Raw genomic sequence first — 23,812 nt, forward strand, 5'->3', positions numbered from 1 at the left:
TAAAATCACTATAAATAGTTTAATGTGAGTATCCAATAGTTTCGAAAAAATCAGCAGCATCGGCAGCAGCAGTCGCAGCATTTTTGAGATTTGTATGTAATAAAAGGCTCGTTTCCGGTTTATAAAACTTATTGATTATTTATTATTTATGTAATATTAATTGAAGGACTATATTTTTTCGATAAGAGTAGACATTTAATTAATAAGTCCAAAAAATAGTGTAAGTTCGAGCGTACAAGTTAATACAAGTTATAGATATAAAATTTCAGTTCGATACACGGTCTAGGATATATAATAATTCAAAGAAAAATAATGTTACTTCCGGCAGATTTGAAAATGAAAAAAAAAATTATAGCGCAACGATTAAAATTTTATTACGCAGTAAAAAGTTTCAGTGTTTCAGTTTCAAAGATATTTAATGGTGTTTGAATTATCACTAAAATACACAGCCAAACACGCACATTTTTTAAAAACAATAAATACGTGCCAGTGATCGACTTCATCTATTAATAAAATATAAATTTTAAAATACAACTTAATATTTTATTTTGTTTTAAATAATCTTGAAATTATCAATGCAAAAGTGCCATCTATCCGTCAACGTAAAACAACCTTCATTCGACCAATTTGTATTTAGGTAAACTGCAGTTAGGTATATATGACATTAGGTATGGTCGTCGTTCGGTATGTTGATATTCGACCAACTCGCTTAGGTATACTCGAATTAGGTGAATTGCATTAGGCGAACTTACAGTGAATCGCCCGGACAAGGTTCGGTAGTACCAACCTTAACATTAATACATACAGTGCATAATACCAACTGTTCGGCATGAGCCACATCATTATACATAATTATAATAATTTTATATTAATATCCTACATATATATATATATATATATATATATATATATATATATATATATATATATATATATATATATATATATATATATATATATATATGTAGGAATGATTTTTAAACGAGCCGTAGGTATGGTTGATCAAGCTGGGATAAAGTGTGTGTGGTATGCATGGGAGAAACCGGATGCGTGCTGTTATGGTCACTTGTTGGAGAACAAGCCCGAAGCATGTGTTAATAAATACATAGTTCTGACTTAATCTGCGTTTCACTTGGAATCCTTCACATCCGGATCCTATATTTGGGGGCTTCGTCCGGGATGCCTGAAGACAGTCCAGTGACAGCCAGGTGCGGTCAGACGACGACGCGGAGTTTTGACAGTTGAGGTTAGGACGCGCGCGCGATGACGAGAACGCATACGAGCATAAAGGCGAAGCCCGTGACGTGGGTGACGTCACGACAGCGAACACGCCACACAACAATGATGATATCCAAGACGATAACGCCATTGTCAGCGTCAGTTGTACGTCGGCTAACTGTCGTGGAGATGCAGAGGTTCGCGGACTTAGACGAAGATGATGACGACGAGGATGAAGAGGAAGAAGAAGACGAAGTGCCATATTTTGACAGAGACAAATTCGAGACTTACGCGCCACGGTTTAAGGGGATCGGTGGTGTGCCAATCAGCCAGTGGATTGAGCACATGGAAGAATTTGCGAAGTTCTTCCACTGGACGCCCCTGCAGCAACTGGTCTGCGGGAGAGTATATTGCGTAGGAACAGCGAGAATGTTCCTGGATTCAGAAGGGATAATTAGATCATGGACTATCCTTAAGCAGAAGCTGATAGAAGAGTTCCAGTGGGATGACGAAGAGCTCGTCTTTGAAGAACGAGAAATGCTTGCTCAAGCAGAGCCCATTGACTCCGATTCAAGTGGGGCCGGTGAAACACCAAAGATGTCAAACGGTACACAGCCTGCAGCATCGCCGTCTCAAACTACTTCTTCAGTGCGACTAGACACGGGTGAAAAAGTCGATAGTCGTATCTTTTTCGACTGATTGTCGACTGATTGTCGACTTCGGTCACTTCGGTCATTTCGCACATCAGTCACGGTCAAGGCCGCGACGTTCGCGTCCCCCCCCCCCTTGTCACCCGCTCCTCGTACTCCTTCCCCCCCTCACACCCCCCCCCTTGGTGTCGCCACCCCTTCGCGTGTTTGTGTCTTCGCCCCAGCCATCTTCGGCTTTACTTGTGCTCGCCCGCCACCATATTTTTGTGTGTTATTCTGTGACAATAAACGACGAGTACAAATTCCGCAACATCTTTTACTTGTCTACCCTTCTACGTCACGAGCTGTCGATCTTGGATGATCTTTCACCCGTTAGAAGAAAGCGGAAACCAGCAACCTATCGAAATCTACAGTCCACATCAACTCATCCACCCCAGCTACGAACAACCCCACGACCAACCCCTGTACAGTCATCACGAACGGGAATATGATTGTCCATATACATATATATATATATATATATATATATATATATATATATATATATATATATATATATATATATATATATATATATATACATATCGGTAGTACCAACCTTAACATTAATACATACAGTGCATAATACCAACTGTTCGGCATGAGCCACATCATTATACATAATTATAATAATTTTATATTAATATCCTACATATATATATATATATATATATATATATATATATATATATATATATATATATATATATATATATATATATATATATCGCTACAAACATTTATTAAATTTCATCCCTAATTTGAGTTGAAACGGACGGATTTATGTGTAACTTTAATTGTGATGATTTATGTGTAACTTTAATTGTGATGATTTATGTGTAACTTTATTGAAGATTGAATTGTGTTGAAATGTAAAAATTGATTTGTAGTGAAATGTGTAACGATTAATTTGTTATAATTGTAATTGTTATGTAAATCGTAAAATGATTGATGTATAAGTGTATTGAAATGTAATTGTGATGATGATTGTAATTGTGATGTAAATTGTAATTGTGACAATTGAAAGCATGTTTAGAAGAATATAAGATGATTTTATGGAATGGAAGATGAAACATTGTTGAGGATGATAGAGGAAATGTTTTAAAAAAATTTAAGATGAAACATTGTTGAGGATGATAGAGGAAATGTTTTAAAAGAATGTAAGATGATACATTGTATAGAGTAGAAGATGAAATGTAAAAGAATGTGAGATGAAATGCTGTAAAAATATAAAAGACGAAGAATGTCATCCGAGGGCGAATGACAGTCAGGAATGACCGAATGTAGGAATGATTTTTAAACGAGCCGAGCCGTATGTATGGTTGGCCAAACTGCTAGGGATAGAGTGTGTGTGGTATGCATGGGAGAGACCGGATGCGTGTTGTTATGGTCACTTGTTGGGGAGCAAGCCCGAAGACATGTGATAATAAATACTTCTGACTTAATCTGTGCGTTTCGCTTGGAATCCTTCACATCCGGATCCTATATGTATATAATAGGCTTGTGGTCAGTGAAAATAGTAAAAAAAATTCCTTCTACCATATGGCGGAAATGCCGTCTGCACTGTATATTGCCAACAACTCCCGGTCGTAAGTGCTAAATCTCCTTTCTGTTCCTGACAATTTCCTTGTGAAGAATGCCAACGGCTCCCACCCTCCGGGTATCTTCTGCTGTAGGACTGCTCCGAGTGCTACATCTGATGCGTCCGTCACCAATGCCAAGTCTGCCCCTGGTTTTGGGTGCCTGAGGAGGGCTGCGTCTGATAAGCTATCCTTGCACTTTCCGAATGCTTCTTCCAACGCGTTGGTCCATGCAATCTTTGCCTTGTCTTTCTTTTTAGATCCTTTTAGCAACTCGTTGAGGGGCGCCTGCAATTTTGCAACACCCGGAACAAAACGCCGATAGAAGTTTATCATCCCCAAAAACTGCCTTAATTGTTCGATTGTAGCTGGTCGGGGAAATCTTTTCACCGCAGCTACTTTGTCTGCTTGGGGTTTGGTTCCATTTTCTGACACCTCGTATCCTAGAAATCTTACGGTTTTTGCTCCGAAAACGCACTTTGCTGTGTTGACTAAGACGCCATATTCTTGAAACCGCGAAAAAAGTTTTCGTAAGTGGTTAATATGTTCTTCTTCGTTTTCTGACGCTACCAGCACGTCGTCAATATCTACGTAGCAGAAATCCAATACCCTTAGGACTTCGTCCATAAACCGCTGGAAGGTCTGTGCCGCGTTTCTTAGTCCGAAGGACATAAACGGGAATTCAAATAACCCAAACGGGGTGGAAATTGCTGTTTTTTTTATGTCTTCATTGTGTACAGAGATTTGGTGGTATGCGCGCACGAGATCAATTGTAGAAAATAACTTCTTGCCATATAAGGTACTGGCGAAATCTTCTATATGCGGTACTGGATACCTATCTGGTATAGTGCGGGCATTCAACGCTCTGTAGTCCCCGCATGGTCTCCATTCTCCGTCGTGCTTAGGTACTAGGTGTAATGCTGATGACCAACTACTGTCTGATGGTCGAGCGATTCCTTCGTTCAACATGGTCTTGAAAGTCTCTTTTGCGATCTGCAACTTCTCCGGTGCGAGGCGGCGCGGCTTGCAACTTGCTGGTGGTCCTTCAGTGGTTCTGATATAATGCACAGTATGATGTTTCATTGTTCTGTTTTTATTTCCTGTCGGCCGCGTTATCTCTGGAAACTCTGTTAGTAGATGGTGAAATGTTGATGTGCCACAAATTGCTTTCACCTGCTCTACTTTTGCTGTTCCTATTGCTCGGCCCCTCACTGAAACAGTTGTGAGATTATCCATCAGTTTCACATTTTTCAAATCAATCAAAAGACAAAAATGTTTGATGAAACCAGCGCCAATAATAGGCCTTGATACGTCGGCTATTACAAATCTCCATTTGTATACCCGACATAGTCCCAAGTCGACGTCTACCTCCTTCCAACCGTACGTTTTTATCGTAGATCCGTTCGCGGCGAATAGAAGGTATGATGTCGCTATTTTGCGACCCGGCAATATTGACTTCGGAAGGACACACAGGTCAGAATCGGTGTCGACTAGGAACCGTAGTTTACTGACCTTGTCTGTTACGTATAGGCGGCAAGAAGTGGGGCTGGGGCTGCTTTCGGACATCGTGTTTCCAAAATTGTCGGGAAGAATAGGGGGGAAAGGGGTGCGCGCTGTCTATCACGTCGGGGTCACCAATTGTGGGTCTCGGGGGAACAGGGTAGTTCCTCCCCCACGAGTTAGGGCCGAATGGTCGAATGACAGCTCCACTGCCGTAACCATGGCGACCGGTGTTGCCACCCTCTTCTATGGGGTCGCCACACATTGATTGAAAATATTATGCATTTTTTTCGGGGACGTAATTTGGGGGGAAGCATAGGGGGGCACTCGCCCCCCTAAATTAAGGAATAGTGTGAATTTAGAAAATATTATGAATTTAATGATTAATGAGATACTATGGATCTATGAATGCTACGTTTATTTCTTATGTATGTTACTTTTGGGTAATAAAATAATCGCGGCTATGTGGTTTTAATAAAATAATCGCTGCTATGTGCTTTTTTGGTTTTTAAGTGGTATGCCTTGGGTAAAATTCTTAGAAATTGTTCATCCTATGGAGCGAATCGTTAGAAAGGTCCCCTTTACTTTATTTTGTCTCAAAAACAGATGTGTAACGTTTATTTTTCCGAAAGTTCGTATATTTTTTGTTTTCAAGAAAGGTTTTAAATTAATATTTTACTGAATCGGTTCAATCACAAATGATTTTATTTCTCGTATTTTTATTTTATGTATTTGCAGACGTCCATTCTCTCACAAAACAACGAATGAGATGGGTTTAAACTTCATGTGTAACGAATTCGGTCCAAAAAAGTTTTAGTTATTTAAAATAAATCAATTTATAAATGATTACAAAATAAATAAATAAATGATTATAAAATAAATGATTATAAAATAAATGATTATAAAATAAATCAATTTGAAGTTTACCATTATTTGCAGATCTGTCATTTTTAGATGAATGGTTATCCTAGCACCACAATTTAAGTTTTTGCTCTTTATTTTAGGGTTTTTTGCTTTATGATACGAGCTATGATAACACACGAAAATTTTCCTGAAATGATTCAACAATTACAAACATGAGTATATGTATGTATATTCAAAATCCCACTGTATTTGAGTTACTACAATGTAAAATTGAATTCGAGCTTACTTGGTAACTTCATTGGTCTTGTTTTTTTTGTCTCTCCTACATTCCATTTCGAGAAAATTTCGAGATCCAATCATCACATTCGGAAACATTGGTGAGGACTGCATGTCGCTGGAAATGAAAACGGCGCGCATTCATTTATTTATTTATTTATTCTAAGCAGACCATTGTGGCATAACAGGAATTCCTAAAGCGCCACAATGGTCAAAAAATATAACACAAAAAAAAAAAAAAAAAATAACAATTTAACATAAACATAAATACATCCATACATAAACATAAAAAATAGCATTTAATAATAACAGATAAAGTAAAAATATCAAATAAAATATAGCATAAGGAATGCCTTGCACCTACAGCCATTCATGTGCCGCGATGGCGTTGCTGTCGCTGTCAGTGGTTGGCGTCGTCATGATCGTAGCTTGAGCGGCATCGTCGTCATAATCATCATCACTGGAGGTAAGATTAACAATACGCGGCACCTTCTGGGTCCGGTGACTAATCCAGCATAATCTAACCCCGTCACAATTATAGCGGTTGTAAGCAAGGGCCCACGGAGATAGGGGGCCACAAATCTCATGTCAATATGCATGTCAAATCTCATGTCAATCTCATGCCAAATCTCATGTCACTGGTAAGGTGAAGACCAAACACGTGCATTTCTCGATCATGTAGTTTATTTAAACAGAACCATGCTTAACGACCAACCGCCCCCAGTGGAAGGTTAACTTTTACTAACCCCTAATGGCACTCGCTTTCGCGCCCTCTGCCACTTTCCATCCCCTGCCCACAATCAGTCGCAGTATTAGGGCGCGATCACACAGCGAGGGAGCGGTATGCTGTACGCGGGATATTTTCTTTAGATAGTTTTAAACACACACAAAATGTGGGGTCATACCCGGTATGATACGCCGGACCTTGCGGGATCGTGCGGGATCGGAGCGGTCTCGTTGAAATTCTATAGAATTGTTTATACTAACTTGACGGTGATATATACCAATTCGTCGACCCTCGGACGACGCTTGACAGTGATCGATAACGGTGTATCCCATATTTGCAAAAAAATATAGCAGAACTTGTCGGAATAATAAGATTATAGAAAATACAAATTATATTAAGGATTTCAAGCTTTTATTGTTTAATAATTCAGTTTTAAACTTAATTAGTAACATGTTCGTTTAAAGAGAGCCCATTTTTACTTTATTTTATATCAAGAACAAAGTATTTTTTATTTATACTTTTTATACTCAAGAAAGTGGTGACTACAATTGCAGTTTTGTGTTTAACATCACAAACAGTTCGTCTTTTGAGCTCGATCATCGCAGTTCATAATATCGGTACATCGCAGTTCATAATGTCAGAAAAATTAATAGAAGTTGTGCGACAGTACGAATGTGTCTATGACGTCAGATCCGTAAAATATAAGGACCAAAACATTCGCAATGAAGCTTGGGAGGAGATGTCAAAAAAACTAAACATACCAGGTTAGTTGATATTTATTTTTTATAACATAATAGTTACAGTTCATAGTTTTTACACACAATATAGTACACACATAATCATAGTATCAATTTATAAGTTTTACAATAATTTTTATTTTATTTTAATAAACAATATGACATTGTACAGAAAGGAATATACAAAAAAAAACACATGCCAATACATAAATAGACGCATTATATGTATATGATGATACGTACATACTAAATATATAAAATACACAGTTCATTTTATTTTAACAAACATTAACAGTATTCACATGACACCCAATGATAATATTTAAAGTAACAAAAAAATAGAGAAGGAAAAAAAATGTAAAAAGTAATCCAATCCGTTGGTTCCAGGAACTGAACCTCTCCCATACGTTATAGTAGCAGACGAGGCATTTCCGCTAAAGCGGTATCTATTACGGCCTTACAGTAGAAATTCAATAGGAGGTAATGAACCAAAAAAAAATTTTAATTACAGGCTTTCTCGCGCAAGAAGGATAGTGGAGAATACACTTTAAATACGAGCCAGAAAAGGGTTAAAAAAAACACAATTTGGTTCATTATCAGATAAATAGCTTATTGGAAAGGTTCAGTTCTCGAAGTATTCAATCTATAAATTGTGAAACGATGAAAACTTATATTGTGCGTAAGTATTTATATAAAAATTATAAACTGTAACTATGCAAATTTATATCGTACATAAAAACTGGAATCAGTAACTATTAAAACTTTGATTGTACCTATGTGTGTATATAATTTCAGATGTCTTTTCATTTTTAGTTTAATTTAAACATTTTAAATTTTACTTACTTTTTACATTTTTTTTCCTTCTCTATTTTTTTGTTACTTTAAATATTATCATTGGGTGTCATGTGAATACTGTTAATGTTTGTTAAAATAAAATGAACTGTGTATTTTATATATTTAGTATGTACGTATCATCATATACATATAATGCGTCTATTTATGTATTGGCATGTGTTTTTTTTTGTATATTCCTTTCTGTACAATGTCATATTGTCAGTGGCGTAGCGTGAATTCCAGGCGCCCCCCCGCAAAATATTTTAAGGCGCCCCCCCCCCCCCCCGCCATATATTCATATTATTTCCTTACAGCAAAATAACTTTCTAAATTAATAATTCATACCTTTTTTACGTAGAAAAACTTTTTTCTGGACTCATTGGCAAACACGACTATTTTGTTAAAATTTAATACTAATCATTGCTAATACTTTAAGTCGATGTTGTGACATAGTTGACCTTGAGTAATTTTTAATAAGTTTCAACTTGTGAACGAGCGCTCCGCAGTGGCTACAGTTACCGGAAGCGTGAGGAACAAGATGATTTAAATGATGAATTTAAATTATAAAAATTACAAATGAAGAGCTTTGCCAAATTATGAACACGTTGATCTTCTTTATTTTTACAAGGTTTATTTTCTTTTAAGCACGAACGGAAATCAAGTATCTGATCAGGCAATGATTTGTCAAAGTCATTGACATATTAGTTGGCTAGAGACATAGCTTTACGATATACATATGTACATATATGTAAATCGTCATCTGATAATTGTTTTGCAGGAAAGCGAACTTTGAAACAATGTTTAAATAACGTGATACGAACCTTCATTTGCACTTAGGTTACGTTTAGTGCCGCATTAAAAATTGTTCAAAATTTCTTTTAATGGATCCTGGAATCGTATATCATGACTGAGTTCATCGAAATGCTTTTAGATTCAATTTTGGCTTCAACCCTAATATTGTTGAAATTGTTACGAATCCTTCAAATTTATTTCTAAAATTACTGATCTCGCAATATGCATTTCTAATCATAGACTGAGCACTGATATCATCAGCGTTTTTTGATTGAAGGAACTTTGAAACAAAGTTGAGAAACCGAAGAATTTTTCAAGAAGGACGAGTATGAGAATAAATTCGAAACTTTCCATTTTCTTTTTTAGTTACTTTTCTTTTGATTGTTCATCATTTCTTTTACTTTTTAAAATTATTTCTGTAAGAAATTTTAAAACATCTGTACATATATGTAAAAATCTGTACATATACATATATATGTATCGAAGTGCATTAATAGAGTCTAATCTGGACGACCAACAAGCAGTGCACAATCTGTTTAAAGTAACTGATGATGAATTTTCCTTAAAAATTTCCCACCTGTTAATGTTGACAGCTAAAAATTTATAAATTTTTACGTTTTTACGCCTCATATAATTTTATTCTATTGTTTTAACACGTTGTTTTAACAAAAATATATACAAGAATAAGAGAGAATTGTCAGCTATATGTAAATACAATAAAACGAGATGCAAATAGGTTAAAAAATAACAGAGGTTTTTAAAAAAATTATTGCAAAGAAATTACAGAATAAATTAAGAAATCTGCAAAAAAGGCACGCCGCTTTGCGGCGCCCCCCAAGCCTCGGCGCCCCCCCGCATTGCGGGGTCTGCGGGCGCGGTAGTTACGCCACTGCATATTGTTTATTAAAATAAAATAAAAATTATTGTAAAACTTATAAATTGATACTATGATTATGTGTGTACTATATTGTGTGTAAAAACTATGAACTGTAACTATTATGTTATAAAAAATAAATATCAACTAACCTGGTATGTTTAGCTTTTATGACATCTCCTCCCAAGCTTCATTGCGAATGTTTTGGTCCTTATATTTTACGGATCTGACGTCATAGACACATTCGTACTGTCGCACAACTTCTATTAATTTTTCTGACATTATGAACTGCGATGTACCGATATTATGAACTGCGATGACCGAGCTCAAAAGACGAACTGTTTGTGATGTTAAACACAAAACTGCAATTACAGTCACCACTTTCTTGAGTATAAAAAGTATAAATAAAAAATACTTTGTTCTTGATATAAAATAAAGTAAAAATGGGCTCTCTTTAAACGAACATGTTATTGTATCGACATGTACATACATTCATACGGTAATGCATTCAGTATCAATTAGTTACAGTCCATATTGAGTGCACTATAGCCCTTTACGTAAAAAACATCTTTGTTCGTTTATCTGTATTTAGTTTTTGTACCAAAAAACTTGAGTCCATTGTCTAGTAATTTCTGTTTATTTAGTAACAATTGGTTCCGGTAAACAATTAGTGTACTATATAAAACCCTTTATGCTGAATACATCTTTGTCCGTGATCGCAGAGTTTGTTTATGAAAGTATCGAATGAGTATTTAATTCTTAAACCTACCCGGAAATATTAGTCAATTGTTGTTAAAAACCGGACACTTGTTTGTCTATTTTTGTTAATTGTTTACTAATTAAGTTTAAAACTGAATTATTAAACAATAAAAGCTTGAAATCCTTAATGTAATTTGTATTTTCTATAATCTTATTATTCCGACAAGTTCTGCTATATTTTTTTGCAAATATGGGATACACCGTTATCGATCACTGTCAAGCGTCGTCCGAGGGTCGACGAATTGGTATATATCACCGTCAAGTTAGTATAAACAATTCTATAGAATTTCAACGAGACCGCTCCGATCCCGCAAGGTCCGGCGTATCATACCGGGTATGACCTACATTTTGTGTGATCGCGCCCTAATGTGGCCCAAGGAATGTATCCGGTGTTTCAGGAGCTGGCATTGACGCGGCGGGCGACCTCTAGCACCTTTTCCAAGTGCTCCAAAGATTCCTCTTCGTCCTTAGCGGGGATCACCAGATCGTCCATGTACCACTCCTCCCTTGATGAGGTCTTTGAATATGTGGTGATTAATGAAGCGTTGGAAAACCGAAGGTGCATTACATATTCCAAACGGCACTTTCAAAAACTCATACTGGCCCGCAGGTGTGATGAATGACGTACATATACCTACTTCCGACTATCAGGGCTAACGGGTACATGGAAAAATCCATTTTCCAAATCAAGTGTGGTGAAAATCCTCCCGTTTTGGAGACGGTCTAGCTGTTGCTCGATCAGTGGAATGGGGATATTTTTATTAAGTCGTCGGTAGTCGCAGTACAACCGCTTACTTCTATCCTTTTTGGTAGTCGCATCACGACCACTGGACTGACATGATCGGAGTAACTTTCCTGGATAATTCCGTCTTTTAGCTGTCGTTCTACATATGTACCTCCATACTGTCTGGGTACGTCAGTCTCCGAGGCCGCTCGTATACCGGAATGTCATCCTTTAGTACAATCCTCATCTGCAGGGGCGAAATCACATCTGATGTGCTAAGGCACATAACTTCCAACGAGTCTTTCCAACCTGTCCTTCAGATCACAGTCACTACGGTATTGATTATTAATGGGTCGGGTCGTTTACCTTACTTAACTTTCATTTTCACTAGTTCTTATTCTAATTGCCACTCCTGTCCATAACAATGTCTACTGAAAACACAAACCTCCGACCCAATAATAAATCATATTGTACCATATTCCCGGGAACAAGGTAAAATGAAATGTCAAAATCATGTCTATCAATCCTAACGCTAAGGTCAGAGGTTGTCTTCACTGCCTGTGTCGATCCTCGTCCTCGCCTTTCGTCTTTCGGCAGATTTCTAGGTCGACCACCCACCCATGGCTGGAACAGAGAATATGCAGGATTAGGACTTTGCGTATCATTAATATGTTTAATATAATATTAATTAACGTATTCAATATTCAATATAATTTTAATTAAATTAATTTTTTTAAATGCTTCATTATAGGGCTCACTTTTTATCAAGTGTGCAAAAATTCGTGCACAAGACCACAAATGTATCGATACGAAAATAATATTTTACTGTCGATACTTTTAACCAAAATAATTTTAAAATATTTTATAATAATTGTATGTGAAATATCAACTAATTTTCTCAACTTAACATATTATCTATAATGCTATAATTAGAATTATTGATACATAAATATATGTATAATATAATTGGAAATAAGCACCTACAGATTTTCTCACAAGGATTAAAAATAAAAAAATAAATGCCAAACAAATTAAAACCGAGAACAAAAGTGAAGGGATTAGTTTTTTGTCTGGTTAAGTATCAGAAAACATTTTTTCTGACTTAATAAATTTCCGCAAATTAAATGAAAGGTATTTATGTATATACATACAGTACATACATATATACCCATGTACTTAAAAACAAATCTTGAAAGGTCTCAATTATTATCAATAAAGTTTACTAGTACATATTTGAATGGAATATTAAACGTATAAGTACATATATACATAAATCGAAAAATATGTAGACTCGCAATATAATCACTAATTATTCATTCATCGTCATATTGAGTTATTCATATTGGAAAATCGCAATTGAATGAAAAATCGAATTGCATCACGCGAACGGATAACGATACTTATACTTAACGGATACTTATACTCATCGTTTCTTTGAAGATGTCGTCAGTTCTTGAAACTCTTTTGGTTCTGGTCATCCAATTTTTTTGCGGGATGGTACTGGTAATGTCTTGGTAGATTGGTGCTGAGGATAAAAGGTGATATTTTGATCTAGCCATTTCGATTCACGCGCCAGAATGTACTTAATAACACGATGAGACTTTGTCCATCTTTGGGAAACATTGCTATTAAAATTTGTAATTTTTCTATCAAGCCCCAATCTTTCACAAACGTACGAAAATACGGCTGAATTTTTCGCACTTCTTGTCTTTTCTTCACTCCAAACATTAAACAGCTCTTTCCGAGATAAAGACACGGCACCTGAAATAATTCAATATTTTACAGGATTGCAATTTTTTAAAATAATTGTGTATGGGTTGTGTACTTTAATGTATAATTAATATATAAAAAAATATGCCTGCTTAGATTCGTGCGGTCATGGAAAGTTTTGGTCCAATAAAATACAAAATATCTAAAATTATTGATAAAAATTACTCTCTAACTTTGTATTAAAAATACTACTACTAAATAGTTATTAATATTAAACTAAAGTTATGCAAAAAAATAGTACATACCTAGTACATTCTCTAGAGACGAAAAAAAAAGTAAACAATAGAAATAAGCAATACGAACCCGTTTCAGCGCATTTTCGCGCCTATTTCTGGTGAAGTTTTGAAAAATGGATGAAGTTTTGTGATCTTGCAAAAAGTCGAACTAGAGATTTTGACTGATTCCAATTCAGAATCGATCACTGATCACTAGAGGTAGGATAGTCACAGTGTTATCCATTGTTCGGCAAACCTTTAACAATGCATTTACAACCTTTGAACAATACACGGCCCCCTCAGGCTCCGGTGACTACTGATCACGCTTTCATGCTCTAAAAAAATGTGTGTGTATGTGTGTCTGTCTGTCTGTGTATTTTGGGGACTTTTTTAACACCTACATATGTTTCTCCTATCGAACTTAAACTTAGTTTGGTTACTGAAATTCTTATCGATACGACGTAATTTTTTTATTTTTTTATTATTTTGACCTCAAATAGTACCTCCCCTTATATGTGTCCTAAATTTTGAAATTAATAATATTTTTTAAACATTTTTACCTTAAAAACAGAACCAAATAAAATTTAAAGGAAGGATAAGGGAGTGTTCCTAATATCAATGGACAGCGAGAATATCAACGGTGACCCTCCGCCAAACAGACCTGCGATTCATAACATAATAGTTTGGGCGCGGGTAAGTTCCTCGAAGAGTCGAGAAAAATTTTATACTATTTTATATTGGATCATCAATATTAAAATGAAATTTTGTTTCGTGAAAGATTTTTGGACATGTCGCTGTGTCGTTGGGAACCATGGTGCTTCGAGTCTTGGATCGTGTCTACACATCGTCAGCTCTGGTTGGAGATCAGGTGAGAATATAAAAATGTATTATGATTCAGTAGAAATTGTGGGTTTTGGGAAATGTTGCTACGAATGTTGTGGGTTTTGGGAAATGTCCTGGGAGGAAAATATCACTCTATATATCTGGCACTATCATGGTTATGGCCTACATGATTTTGGGCACATTGTATTTGCTCGAAATAAAGCACGAGCTTTGGTTGGCTGCCGTTGATCAGCTATGTGGTGTATGTGTTGGGATTTGGACCCATTCCTTGGCAATATGGGGATGGGTGAAATATTACCAGGTGGAGTTAGAGGTTCGGCTACCTCTCTAGCCACCAGTGTGTACATAAATCGGATGTCGGCTTTAATTGTGATCAAAATATTTAACGTCATAAGCGAAATCATGGGAATCTACGCAACCATGTATGTATGTGGTTTTACGGGCTGTTCACCATTCTGGGATTGTTCTTTATAAAACTTTTTGTTCTTTATAAATTCCGAATAAAAGGACTACATATGTACATACATAGGCATCTATCTACCTTTGGCAGTAAAATCACCTGCCTATTATTATTATTTAATATAATATTATTATTGTGAATGAATGTAATGGCAGTGTAACAGTGGAACACAATGTCATGTGTGTTCACTGTTAGGAGTTGGCAGAACTGAGGGACGCCAACTGACAGTTGAGTACGAGTTGCGGATTTTAACTGATTTTATGTGTTATTTCAATTCCAATTCATATATTGTAGTGGAATTTACAAAATCTGTATTACAACTTTTTTATTTCATTTTTTTATGTTTTATGCTTCTTTTCATTAGTTTAGAAATAAACATACATATACTGTAGAATTCATGTTATTGTATTAGTATTTTTATATTGTGTGTGTGTGTGTAATTGTATATACATATGTACCTACATACATACTAGCTGTTTTACCCGGCTTCGCTTAGTATTTGTAATATGGCGAATCTAATAGTAAATATGTATGTATTGTATTCTTATATGTATGTATTGTAAATATGTATGTATGTATGTATTGAATTCTTGTGCCACTCTGATCCATTCTTCCTTCGTAGACGGCATCTGAAAAATGGAATTATAAATTAACTTTTTAATTTCAATTTTTTTAGGCTGACGCTGCTCCGACTGCAATGGCGTCTTTCAATGTCTCCGACAGCAAGGAGCTTTCGGAGTTTGACGTAACAGGGCTATATATAGCCAAAAAATTAGCAAAGATGGATCCACTGCAGGCAATTTATGCAGAATCCCTCATACAATTTATTATTAAGAAAGGGCTACTGAAAAATCTGTCGGAAGCCACTGATGTGTATGACAATTTAGAAATGTCTACCCCTAGTGAAGAAGTGTAAGAATTTAAAAAAATTAAAATTAAACTGAAATCTAATAATATTGATTTTTATTTATAATACAAACACACTTATCTACCTTCAAATAATCCAGCCTCAAGCATTCATAAATAGTTCGACGCGTTTCTGGTATTATTGTAGAAAGAGATGGAGCATATATACCGGTACTGAATTTTAAATCTTCGAATGAACGTCCTGTAGCGAGATATCAAACAGTTGCTGCTAAACGTGTCTAATACTCACTAATACTCTGTCTTGCTTTGATATTTTATGTTTGATTTTATCTAACAATACATACATATGTATATTGAATAACTGATGATTCATACGCAAATACTTCTTGAAATCGTCCGGATTTCAATTTTTTCAGTGGCATATGACAATATTGCTGTCTATGTACATATATGTATTTCTTAACCCATGTGGATCGTTTCTTCTTCTTTTTGATTAAATCAACATCAACGAACATCATAACTTGCGCCATGATATTTCTTCTATCAATAACTTTTCATCGCAACATTACTATAATAAAACTGCGTTACTTCAGTAAAAGTGTGCGTTTCGCACACACTCCAACACGCGCCAGTTTCGCGCGGTCTATCACGCACGATTAGCCTTAAGGGCGGTTTCAGACTAGCGTATTTTTCTGCGCTACATTTCGCGCTTCAAAAAACCGGACTCGCGTACACGGGCTTATTCCAGCGTGTTCGCTCCAACCGGTAGTGGTGATTTAGTATCAACATGGATAATACGAGCTTATAAGCGCGTCTACGCTCGTACGAGTTGCGCGCATGGAAAACGACGACGCGCCTATACGCGTCTACAAGCACTTCAAAAAACGAGATTATACGCGCGTATAAAACGCTAGTCTGAAACCGTCCTTATACGCTCGCTTTCCGTTTTAACAAAAAGTGGTAACAAAGAGTGATCGCGCGCGAAAGAACGTTAGTGTTCACAAGTGCGAAAGCAGTATCGCGCACGATTGCGCGCACAGGCTTACCCGCACGCAATCCTGTACGCTCCTGAGAACGCGCGATAGAACGACTGTATAAACGGGGGCTGGCTATTGTGTTGTAAAGGAAATTGCTTAAATATTAACACGAAACGTTATTAAAAAATTCGGGTGTGACCAACCCATGACTTTATCTATATATTTGAGGAATATAAGAAGGTTACAAAAAAAAATTCGATATTGAACTGATGACTATGATAGTGATACAAATTGAGCGCAAATGTATGGAAACTTGCACAAAACAAAAGTTCTACTTCCGGTTGTCAGATTTTGTTCAAATTTTTTTTATTACCAAAAATCACTACCAGTATTATACTCATTAAATATCAAGAAAATAAAAATAATTTTACAGGTCAAAATAAAATAATGAAATATTGTTTTAAAAAATAATACTACTTCTGGTTAACAAATTCTGACCAAAAGCCTACCAGCTCTAAGTTAGTACATAAAAAATAGAAATATAAATTTTCAGCTTAATACGTTCAGGGTTGTGGACAGAGTAGTGGGCACAACATTTTTGACCTTTCTACGAGGAAAAAGATCCCACTTCCGGTTTATTAAATTAAGTGATTTTTTTTTATTTTTACTTAAAATTACTATTTTTATTATACACAATAAATATCAAGAAGCTTAAAACAATTTAAAAGGTCAAAATAAAATAATTGAAAAATAATGAATTATTGTTTTAAAAAAAAATACTACTTCCGGTTTACGAATTCTGACCAAAACCCTACCAGATCTAAGTTAGTACATAAAGGATAGAAATATAAATTTTCAGCTTAATACGTTCAGGGGTGTGGACAGAGTAGTGGGCACAACATTTTCGACCTTTCTAAGAGAAAAAAATCCCACTTCCGGTTTATAAAATATAATAATTTTTTTTTATTTTCATCAAATTGATACAAGAATTATACTTGAATATTTTTGTGACGAACACACATGTTTAAGGGGTCGAAAAAAATAGTGGAAGAAAAATCGAACAATAGTAAACTGCTACTTCCGGTTGACGGATGCTAACTAAATTTTATAATTAACTTGGTATTAAACTTAAACTTCTAGATATGAAATTTCAGTTCAATAAACCAAAAGGTTTCTGAAAAAAACATAAAAAACTTCGATTCTCTAGAGTAAAAGTACTGCTTCCGGTTCAGATAGAAATATTTAAAAAATATGAGGTTATAAAAATTATTATTTGTATTATATTTAAAAAAATTCAGTCCGATTCAGTTAGTGGTTTGGGAGATAATTGAATTCAAATACTTAAAAAAAGAGGACACCTATAAGGCGAGGTACCATTTCCGGTCAACTTAAAAATTTGAAAAAAATTTACGTCGTGTCTATAAGAATTTCAGTAACCGATACTAAGTTTCAGTTCGATAGGACTAACGGTGTTAAAAATATCCCCAAAATACACACCCACACAGACACACACACACACATTTTTTCTAGATCATGAAAACGTGATCAGTGATCGATTCTGAGTTCGAATCAGTCAAAATCTCGAGTTCGAATTTTCGCATGATCACAAAACTTCATCTATTGTTACTACGTACATAGATAAAGTAAAAATACGATATATCGCGATAACCGACCGATAATATTCTTTTGTCGAAAGTGAAACTGATTCGGCACATTTTTCGGTTTATGTGTACATACATATATGATTTTATGAAGGCTTTACATCATTTTCCCCCGCACCGAATGTTACGCCTTTTTTTTACACATCGTTGTCATAATTAGAGGTAGGACCGGAAGCGTGCCGTCTATTGTTCGATTGTTGTAAATGCAATTTGTAAAAAAGGTTCGTCAAACCTTTAACAATGCATTTACAAATGTAATATTATTGTGAATAGTTGCATTCTGTATCCACACTTGTTGTGGAACGTATGAGATGCTGCCATTTACACTCACCTGGCCCGAAAGTTTATCCATGTCTCCGAGGAGAGCGGAAAGGAGAGAACTTTTTCCAGAACCAACATTTCCTACTATGGCTACCAAAGAGCCTGATAGAATATTAATATATTAATATTTTTCAACGTAGCATCTTATTTAGTAACATCTTAAAATATTGATATACCTATACACAGTGGCGGCTCGTCCATACGCACTGCGGTACTGCAGCACCCCCAAGGAATTTGAGAAAAATATAATATCTAGTGGGGAAACAATTATTTTTTAATTTTTCTAATGAGTGAGTGAGTGAGTGATGCTGCGTACGGACCAAACCAACGACGATTTTGGTCCAACGTTTTAACCAGCAGGATAAAACCAGTAGCGTACAAAATATCGAAATTAAATTTAAAAATTGAAATTAAATATCAAAATTAAAAATATTATTATTATATTAAAATTAAATTCAAATATCAAAATAAAATTATAATCAATATATTAAAATTAAAATAAAATATTGAAAGTTAAAACAGAACATGCCCAATTTAAATAAATTTTCGAGATTGACCTAAAATTAGATCATCAACAATCACATACAGGTAATCCTCGACTTTTGTTTGTCGAAGATGTTTTGACTTACGAAGATACGCACTAAGATCGAAAAAATAAATCAAAGAATTATTATTTTTACTTCCCCGTAATGCGCAGTTACTGAGAATATATCATGTGTTAGTATGGGTGACCGAGCGATGGTCCCAACCCGGTACGTTGTCGGTTTATCAAACGAAATTTTTTTAGTCTTCAATTGTTTCTCTCGTCGAAATAAATCAATTAATTAAATCATTTCAGAGGTAAATTTTATCGGATAATGTCTTCAATTGTTTCTCTCGTCGAAATAAATCAAATAATTAAATCCATATCAGAGGTAAAATTTATCGGATAATGTGGGGTAAAATTTATCGGATAATCACTCATGTACATACTTATGTACATACATACGTATGTACCAGTGGCGTGCGGTGAAATTCTTTCTCTTTTTGTCGTACAGCCTTACTTAATTTGCTCGAACAAGATACAAGGGGAACAGCCTGTTCCTCTTGTATTCTGCTCGCGCATATTAAGTAGGGCTCTACAACAAAAAGAGAGAGAATTTCACCGCACGCCACTGATATGTATGTACATACTTAGTAGTCAAGTGGACATGAATATATGTACATAGATATGTAGTATGTATGTACATATCTGCTGTTAGTGTTCTTCTTTTACCCATCAAATCATCCATACTGAGAATGACGTATTATTTTTCCCCATACATATGTATGTACATATCGCGTGAAAATAAAGTGGCTTTATCACCTGAAGTTCTAGGGTTTACAGTGTGCATATCGGGATTTCCGATATTTTGTGTGTTTTTAAAGGCATATTTCTACACTTTGCACTCTTATTGGAATTTCTCTCCACCACTAGTCTACTCTATGATGGAAAAAAATATATGATTTTTTTTTTAATTTTAGTTGTTCATATTATAAAATTATGTCGAAGATCAAATTGGTGACTTTATTTTAACGAAAAATACGCATTTTTTTTTTAGATAAAAACTAAATATTATGCTCAGTTATTTTGGGACTATCTGTTCGTCTCCAATGTTTATTTGGGATAGCATTTTTCGAATATAGTCACTAAATTCAATTATTTCAAACCATCATAATTACCAAATCGAACTAAATGATGAGTTTTACATTTCTTGTATTATTTATGACAGCAGTTTTGTATAACAAATGAGTTTTATTACTAGAAACTTTTAAAATATGCGTATAGAAATGTTTTCATACCTACCCTATAGTTCGTTAGGCAGTTTGGGTCCAAGGATGCAAAGCTTTTGTCTGTTTACTCATTGTATTTTAATGCGTACCCACCCTCATAAAGTGTCTATTGGTTAGTTTTTAAACTGTTAGTTGAAATCTTATTTTCTATTCGTTACCTACTTATAGGACACATCAAAAAAAAATCTGGATCATCCCAGAAGGCGGGTAAAGACGAAAAGATTAGATTTAACAGATACACGGTGTTTTTGATCACAATTTTTTTACACTTTTCAAACAAATCTTGCCTTTGAAGTTCACGACGGACTCATCGACCACTATGTATGTATATCTCTGCACGGTATAATTAATTGTCTGCATTTAGCATCTAAATGATTCACAAAGCCATTGTGTTCTACATTATTATTTTTGAGATATAATATCCGAAATATTTGTAGAAAACGATCTCTTTTGAAGACACTCCTAAAAAACATATTTTCAACCGAAAAATTAAAATTTTTCGACCAATTATCACTGTTTGTATTTAAATTGTAAATTAATTAAAACTTATCTCCGGTGTACAATGTCACAAAATAGACTTTCCAGTATGTGACATAAAAAATTGAATTTCTGTACAAAAATTGACCGCTCAAAAGCGATGGCGCCATCTCGCGGTTTTCTCAATCAATGTTTGTTTGTCTTTTTGTCTGTCTGTCTGTCTGTCTCGAATAGGCTCCTAAACCAAAGAACCGATTACGATGGAACACTTTCAGGATTTGTTGTATGCACTGTGAAAAATATAATACTTCATCTAAATAATAATATCTACATATGTACATACATATGTATGTATCTATTCTTAATTCGTATTATCGACGCGAAAGTGTGTAGCGCCGCCATTGTGTTGTAAAGGAAATTGCTTAAATATTAACACGGATGCGTCATAGAAACATAACGTTATTAAAAAAGGTCATCGCTATCGCGATAACCGACCGATACGTATTGTTTGATATTATTCTTTTGTCGAAAGTGAAACTGATTCGGCACATTTTTCGGTTTATGTGTACATACATACATATATGATTTTATGAAGGCTTTACATCATTTTCCCCCGTACCGAATGTTACGCCTTTTTTATTGGGTCGTCATTGCCTCGAAAATTTATAAAATTACCTCAGAGGCCGGTCTGTTACCTACCCAATTTCGCACGTTGATCGTAATACATCATCGCAAAAGTCAAACATCACATTAGTGCTTATTTCACATTTATTTAATCGAAAGGGTTGGTGGATTTAATACATCAAAAATGTAAATGTAAAAAAAAAATATTTACTTAATGATGCCAGCTTTTCGTGTAATTATAAAAATGGTATAGATTATTGTTAAAATAAAAATATAAGTAAAAATTCAGATACGTTTAATGTATGACTTTAGCTAATAATTAAAAAAGAAATCATGTGTTTAAGCAAATTATCTATGATTATATGTACATACATATTTTATGAACGCATAGGTACAGATAATATGAATGGGTTTTGATACACGTGCAAGGGTTAACACTGCGTCAAAACAAGTAACATATGTATATTGTTTGAGGAATAGTGCGAAAAAAAAAATATATATATATATAAAGTTTATAACTGTTTTTTACCCTTTTCGTTGGCTGAAACCTTTCATTGACCATACAGTAGTGGTTGATGACCAAACCGAGCAACATGGCAAGATAAGAGCCAAAACTTTGACTGACTTGAAATCGAAGAGGTTGAAGTAAGAAGAGGTTAGTAATATATATGTAGTAACAACAAATGGGACGTACTTGTATGAAACGCCCTACATACTCGTATGTACATATGTCAAATGTCCTTAGTGAGGAGCGTCTGATGAAACTCAAAATATATGTATTGTACTCGCGATGAAACGGCTTGTTTTGACTGTTGACTGAGAAACGCACAGAAGGTCAGTGTTTGCTCTGATAGCTCTGATATTATCACGAACGGGGTGAAGGGTCGTGGCATTTGATCAATTATATGTAGTACATACATACATACATACGTATGTGTGTATGTACGGATGTAAAGTCAAGGAGGTCAAGGAGGGGGCCACTTCCGACATAATCATAACTTATATTTAAAAATGAAGATGAATTTCAAGAAACAGCGTGAATATGTAACCGAGTATATGTATAGAGTGAATAAGTAAGTAATTACATATATAATAGTAAACTAGTGGTTTTACCCGGCTTCGCTCGGTATTTGTAATATAAACCTCTTAAACATGACTAATCTTATAGTAAACATTTTATTAAATTTATTTGAATAATTTTTTTTATTTTTATTTAATTGACTGTCACGAACAAACAAACATATAGATATATGTACTAAGTCTCTTATAAGTTTTTTATGAATAATTTAACTTTGCCGTTTTAACCATGTATGTATGTGTTGTCATTTGTTACCACAACAGACCACTTGTACATATCATATTGACCAGTTATCGGAGTGATAGATAAAACTTCATTTGGTGTCGGCATTTGTCGCCTTCTAAAGATATTTTCGATTTACTTCAAAAAATTGTTTTATTAGTTACTAGCTGTATTGCCCGGCTTCGCTCAGTGTTAATAATATAAACCGCTTAAATAGACTAAGCTAATTTAATTAAAAAAAAAAAATTTAAAAAAAATTTAAAAATTAAAAAAAAAATAAATAAAAAAATAAAAAAAAAATAAAAAAAAAATCAAAAAAAAAAAATCAAAAAAAAAAAAATCAAAAATTTTTTTTTAAAAAAAACCAAAAAAAAAAACAATTTTTTTTTTGCCTTCTAGGGCTTCGCCCTCGGCGCCCCCCTGAGCCTTTGCCTTCTAGGGCTTCGGCCCTCCACGCCCCATGAGCAATTGCCGTTTAGGGCTTCGCCCCCATGATCAGTTGCCTTTTAGGGCTTCGCCCCTCCGCGCCCCCATGATTAAAAGCCATCTAGGGCTTCTCCCCCCTTAGTTAATGCCTTTTAGGGCTTCGCCCCTCCACGCCCCCATGATTAAATGCCGTCTAGGGCTTCACCCCCCTTAGTAAATGCCTTTTAGGGCTTCGCCCCTCCACGCCCCCATGATTGAATGCCGTCTAGGGCTTCGCCCCCGTGATCAGTTGCCTTTTGGGGCTTCGCCCCTCCGCGGCCCCATGATAAATTGCCGTCTAGGGCTTCGCCCCCCTTACTAAATGCCTATTAGGGCTTCGCCCCTCCGCGCCCCCATGATTAAATGCCGTCTAGGGCTTCGCCCCCCTTAGTTAATGCCTTTTAGGGCTTCGCCCCTCCGCGCCCCCATGATTAAATGCCGTCTAG

The 23,812-nt window shown here is 35.2% G+C and overlaps 1 protein-coding gene and 2 long non-coding RNA genes across 3 annotated transcripts; all 3 read right to left on the reverse strand.

The window, feature by feature from the left end:
- Window positions 1-2,775: 2,775 nt before the first annotated feature.
- LOC143917892 (uncharacterized) lies at window positions 2,776-12,159 on the reverse strand. The gene is made up of 5 exons (XR_013261089.1): window positions 11,196-12,159; window positions 6,492-7,051; window positions 6,138-6,245; window positions 5,915-6,038; window positions 2,776-4,698 (listed from the first exon to the last, which is right to left on the reverse strand). It is a non-coding gene; the product is annotated as an uncharacterized LOC143917892 (long non-coding RNA).
- Window positions 9,597-22,408, reverse strand: LOC143917891 (uncharacterized). The gene is made up of 4 exons (XM_077439508.1): window positions 22,296-22,408; window positions 12,986-13,335; window positions 11,985-12,198; window positions 9,597-10,268 (listed from the first exon to the last, which is right to left on the reverse strand). The coding sequence occupies exons 1-2, from the start codon at window positions 22,327-22,329 to the stop codon at window positions 13,049-13,051; spliced, it is 321 nt and encodes a 106-aa protein (XP_077295634.1). The 5' UTR covers window positions 22,330-22,408; the 3' UTR covers window positions 9,597-10,268; window positions 11,985-12,198; window positions 12,986-13,048.
- On the reverse strand, window positions 20,196-22,408 carry LOC143917894 (uncharacterized). Its single transcript, XR_013261090.1, has 3 exons — window positions 22,318-22,408; window positions 22,131-22,225; window positions 20,196-21,267 (listed from the first exon to the last, which is right to left on the reverse strand). It is a non-coding gene; the product is annotated as an uncharacterized LOC143917894 (long non-coding RNA).
- Window positions 22,409-23,812: the final 1,404 nt, after the last annotated feature.

This window comes from Arctopsyche grandis, chromosome 10 (genome assembly GCF_051622035.1).
Source record: "Arctopsyche grandis isolate Sample6627 chromosome 10, ASM5162203v2, whole genome shotgun sequence".
NCBI lineage: Eukaryota > Metazoa > Arthropoda > Insecta > Trichoptera > Hydropsychidae > Arctopsyche > Arctopsyche grandis.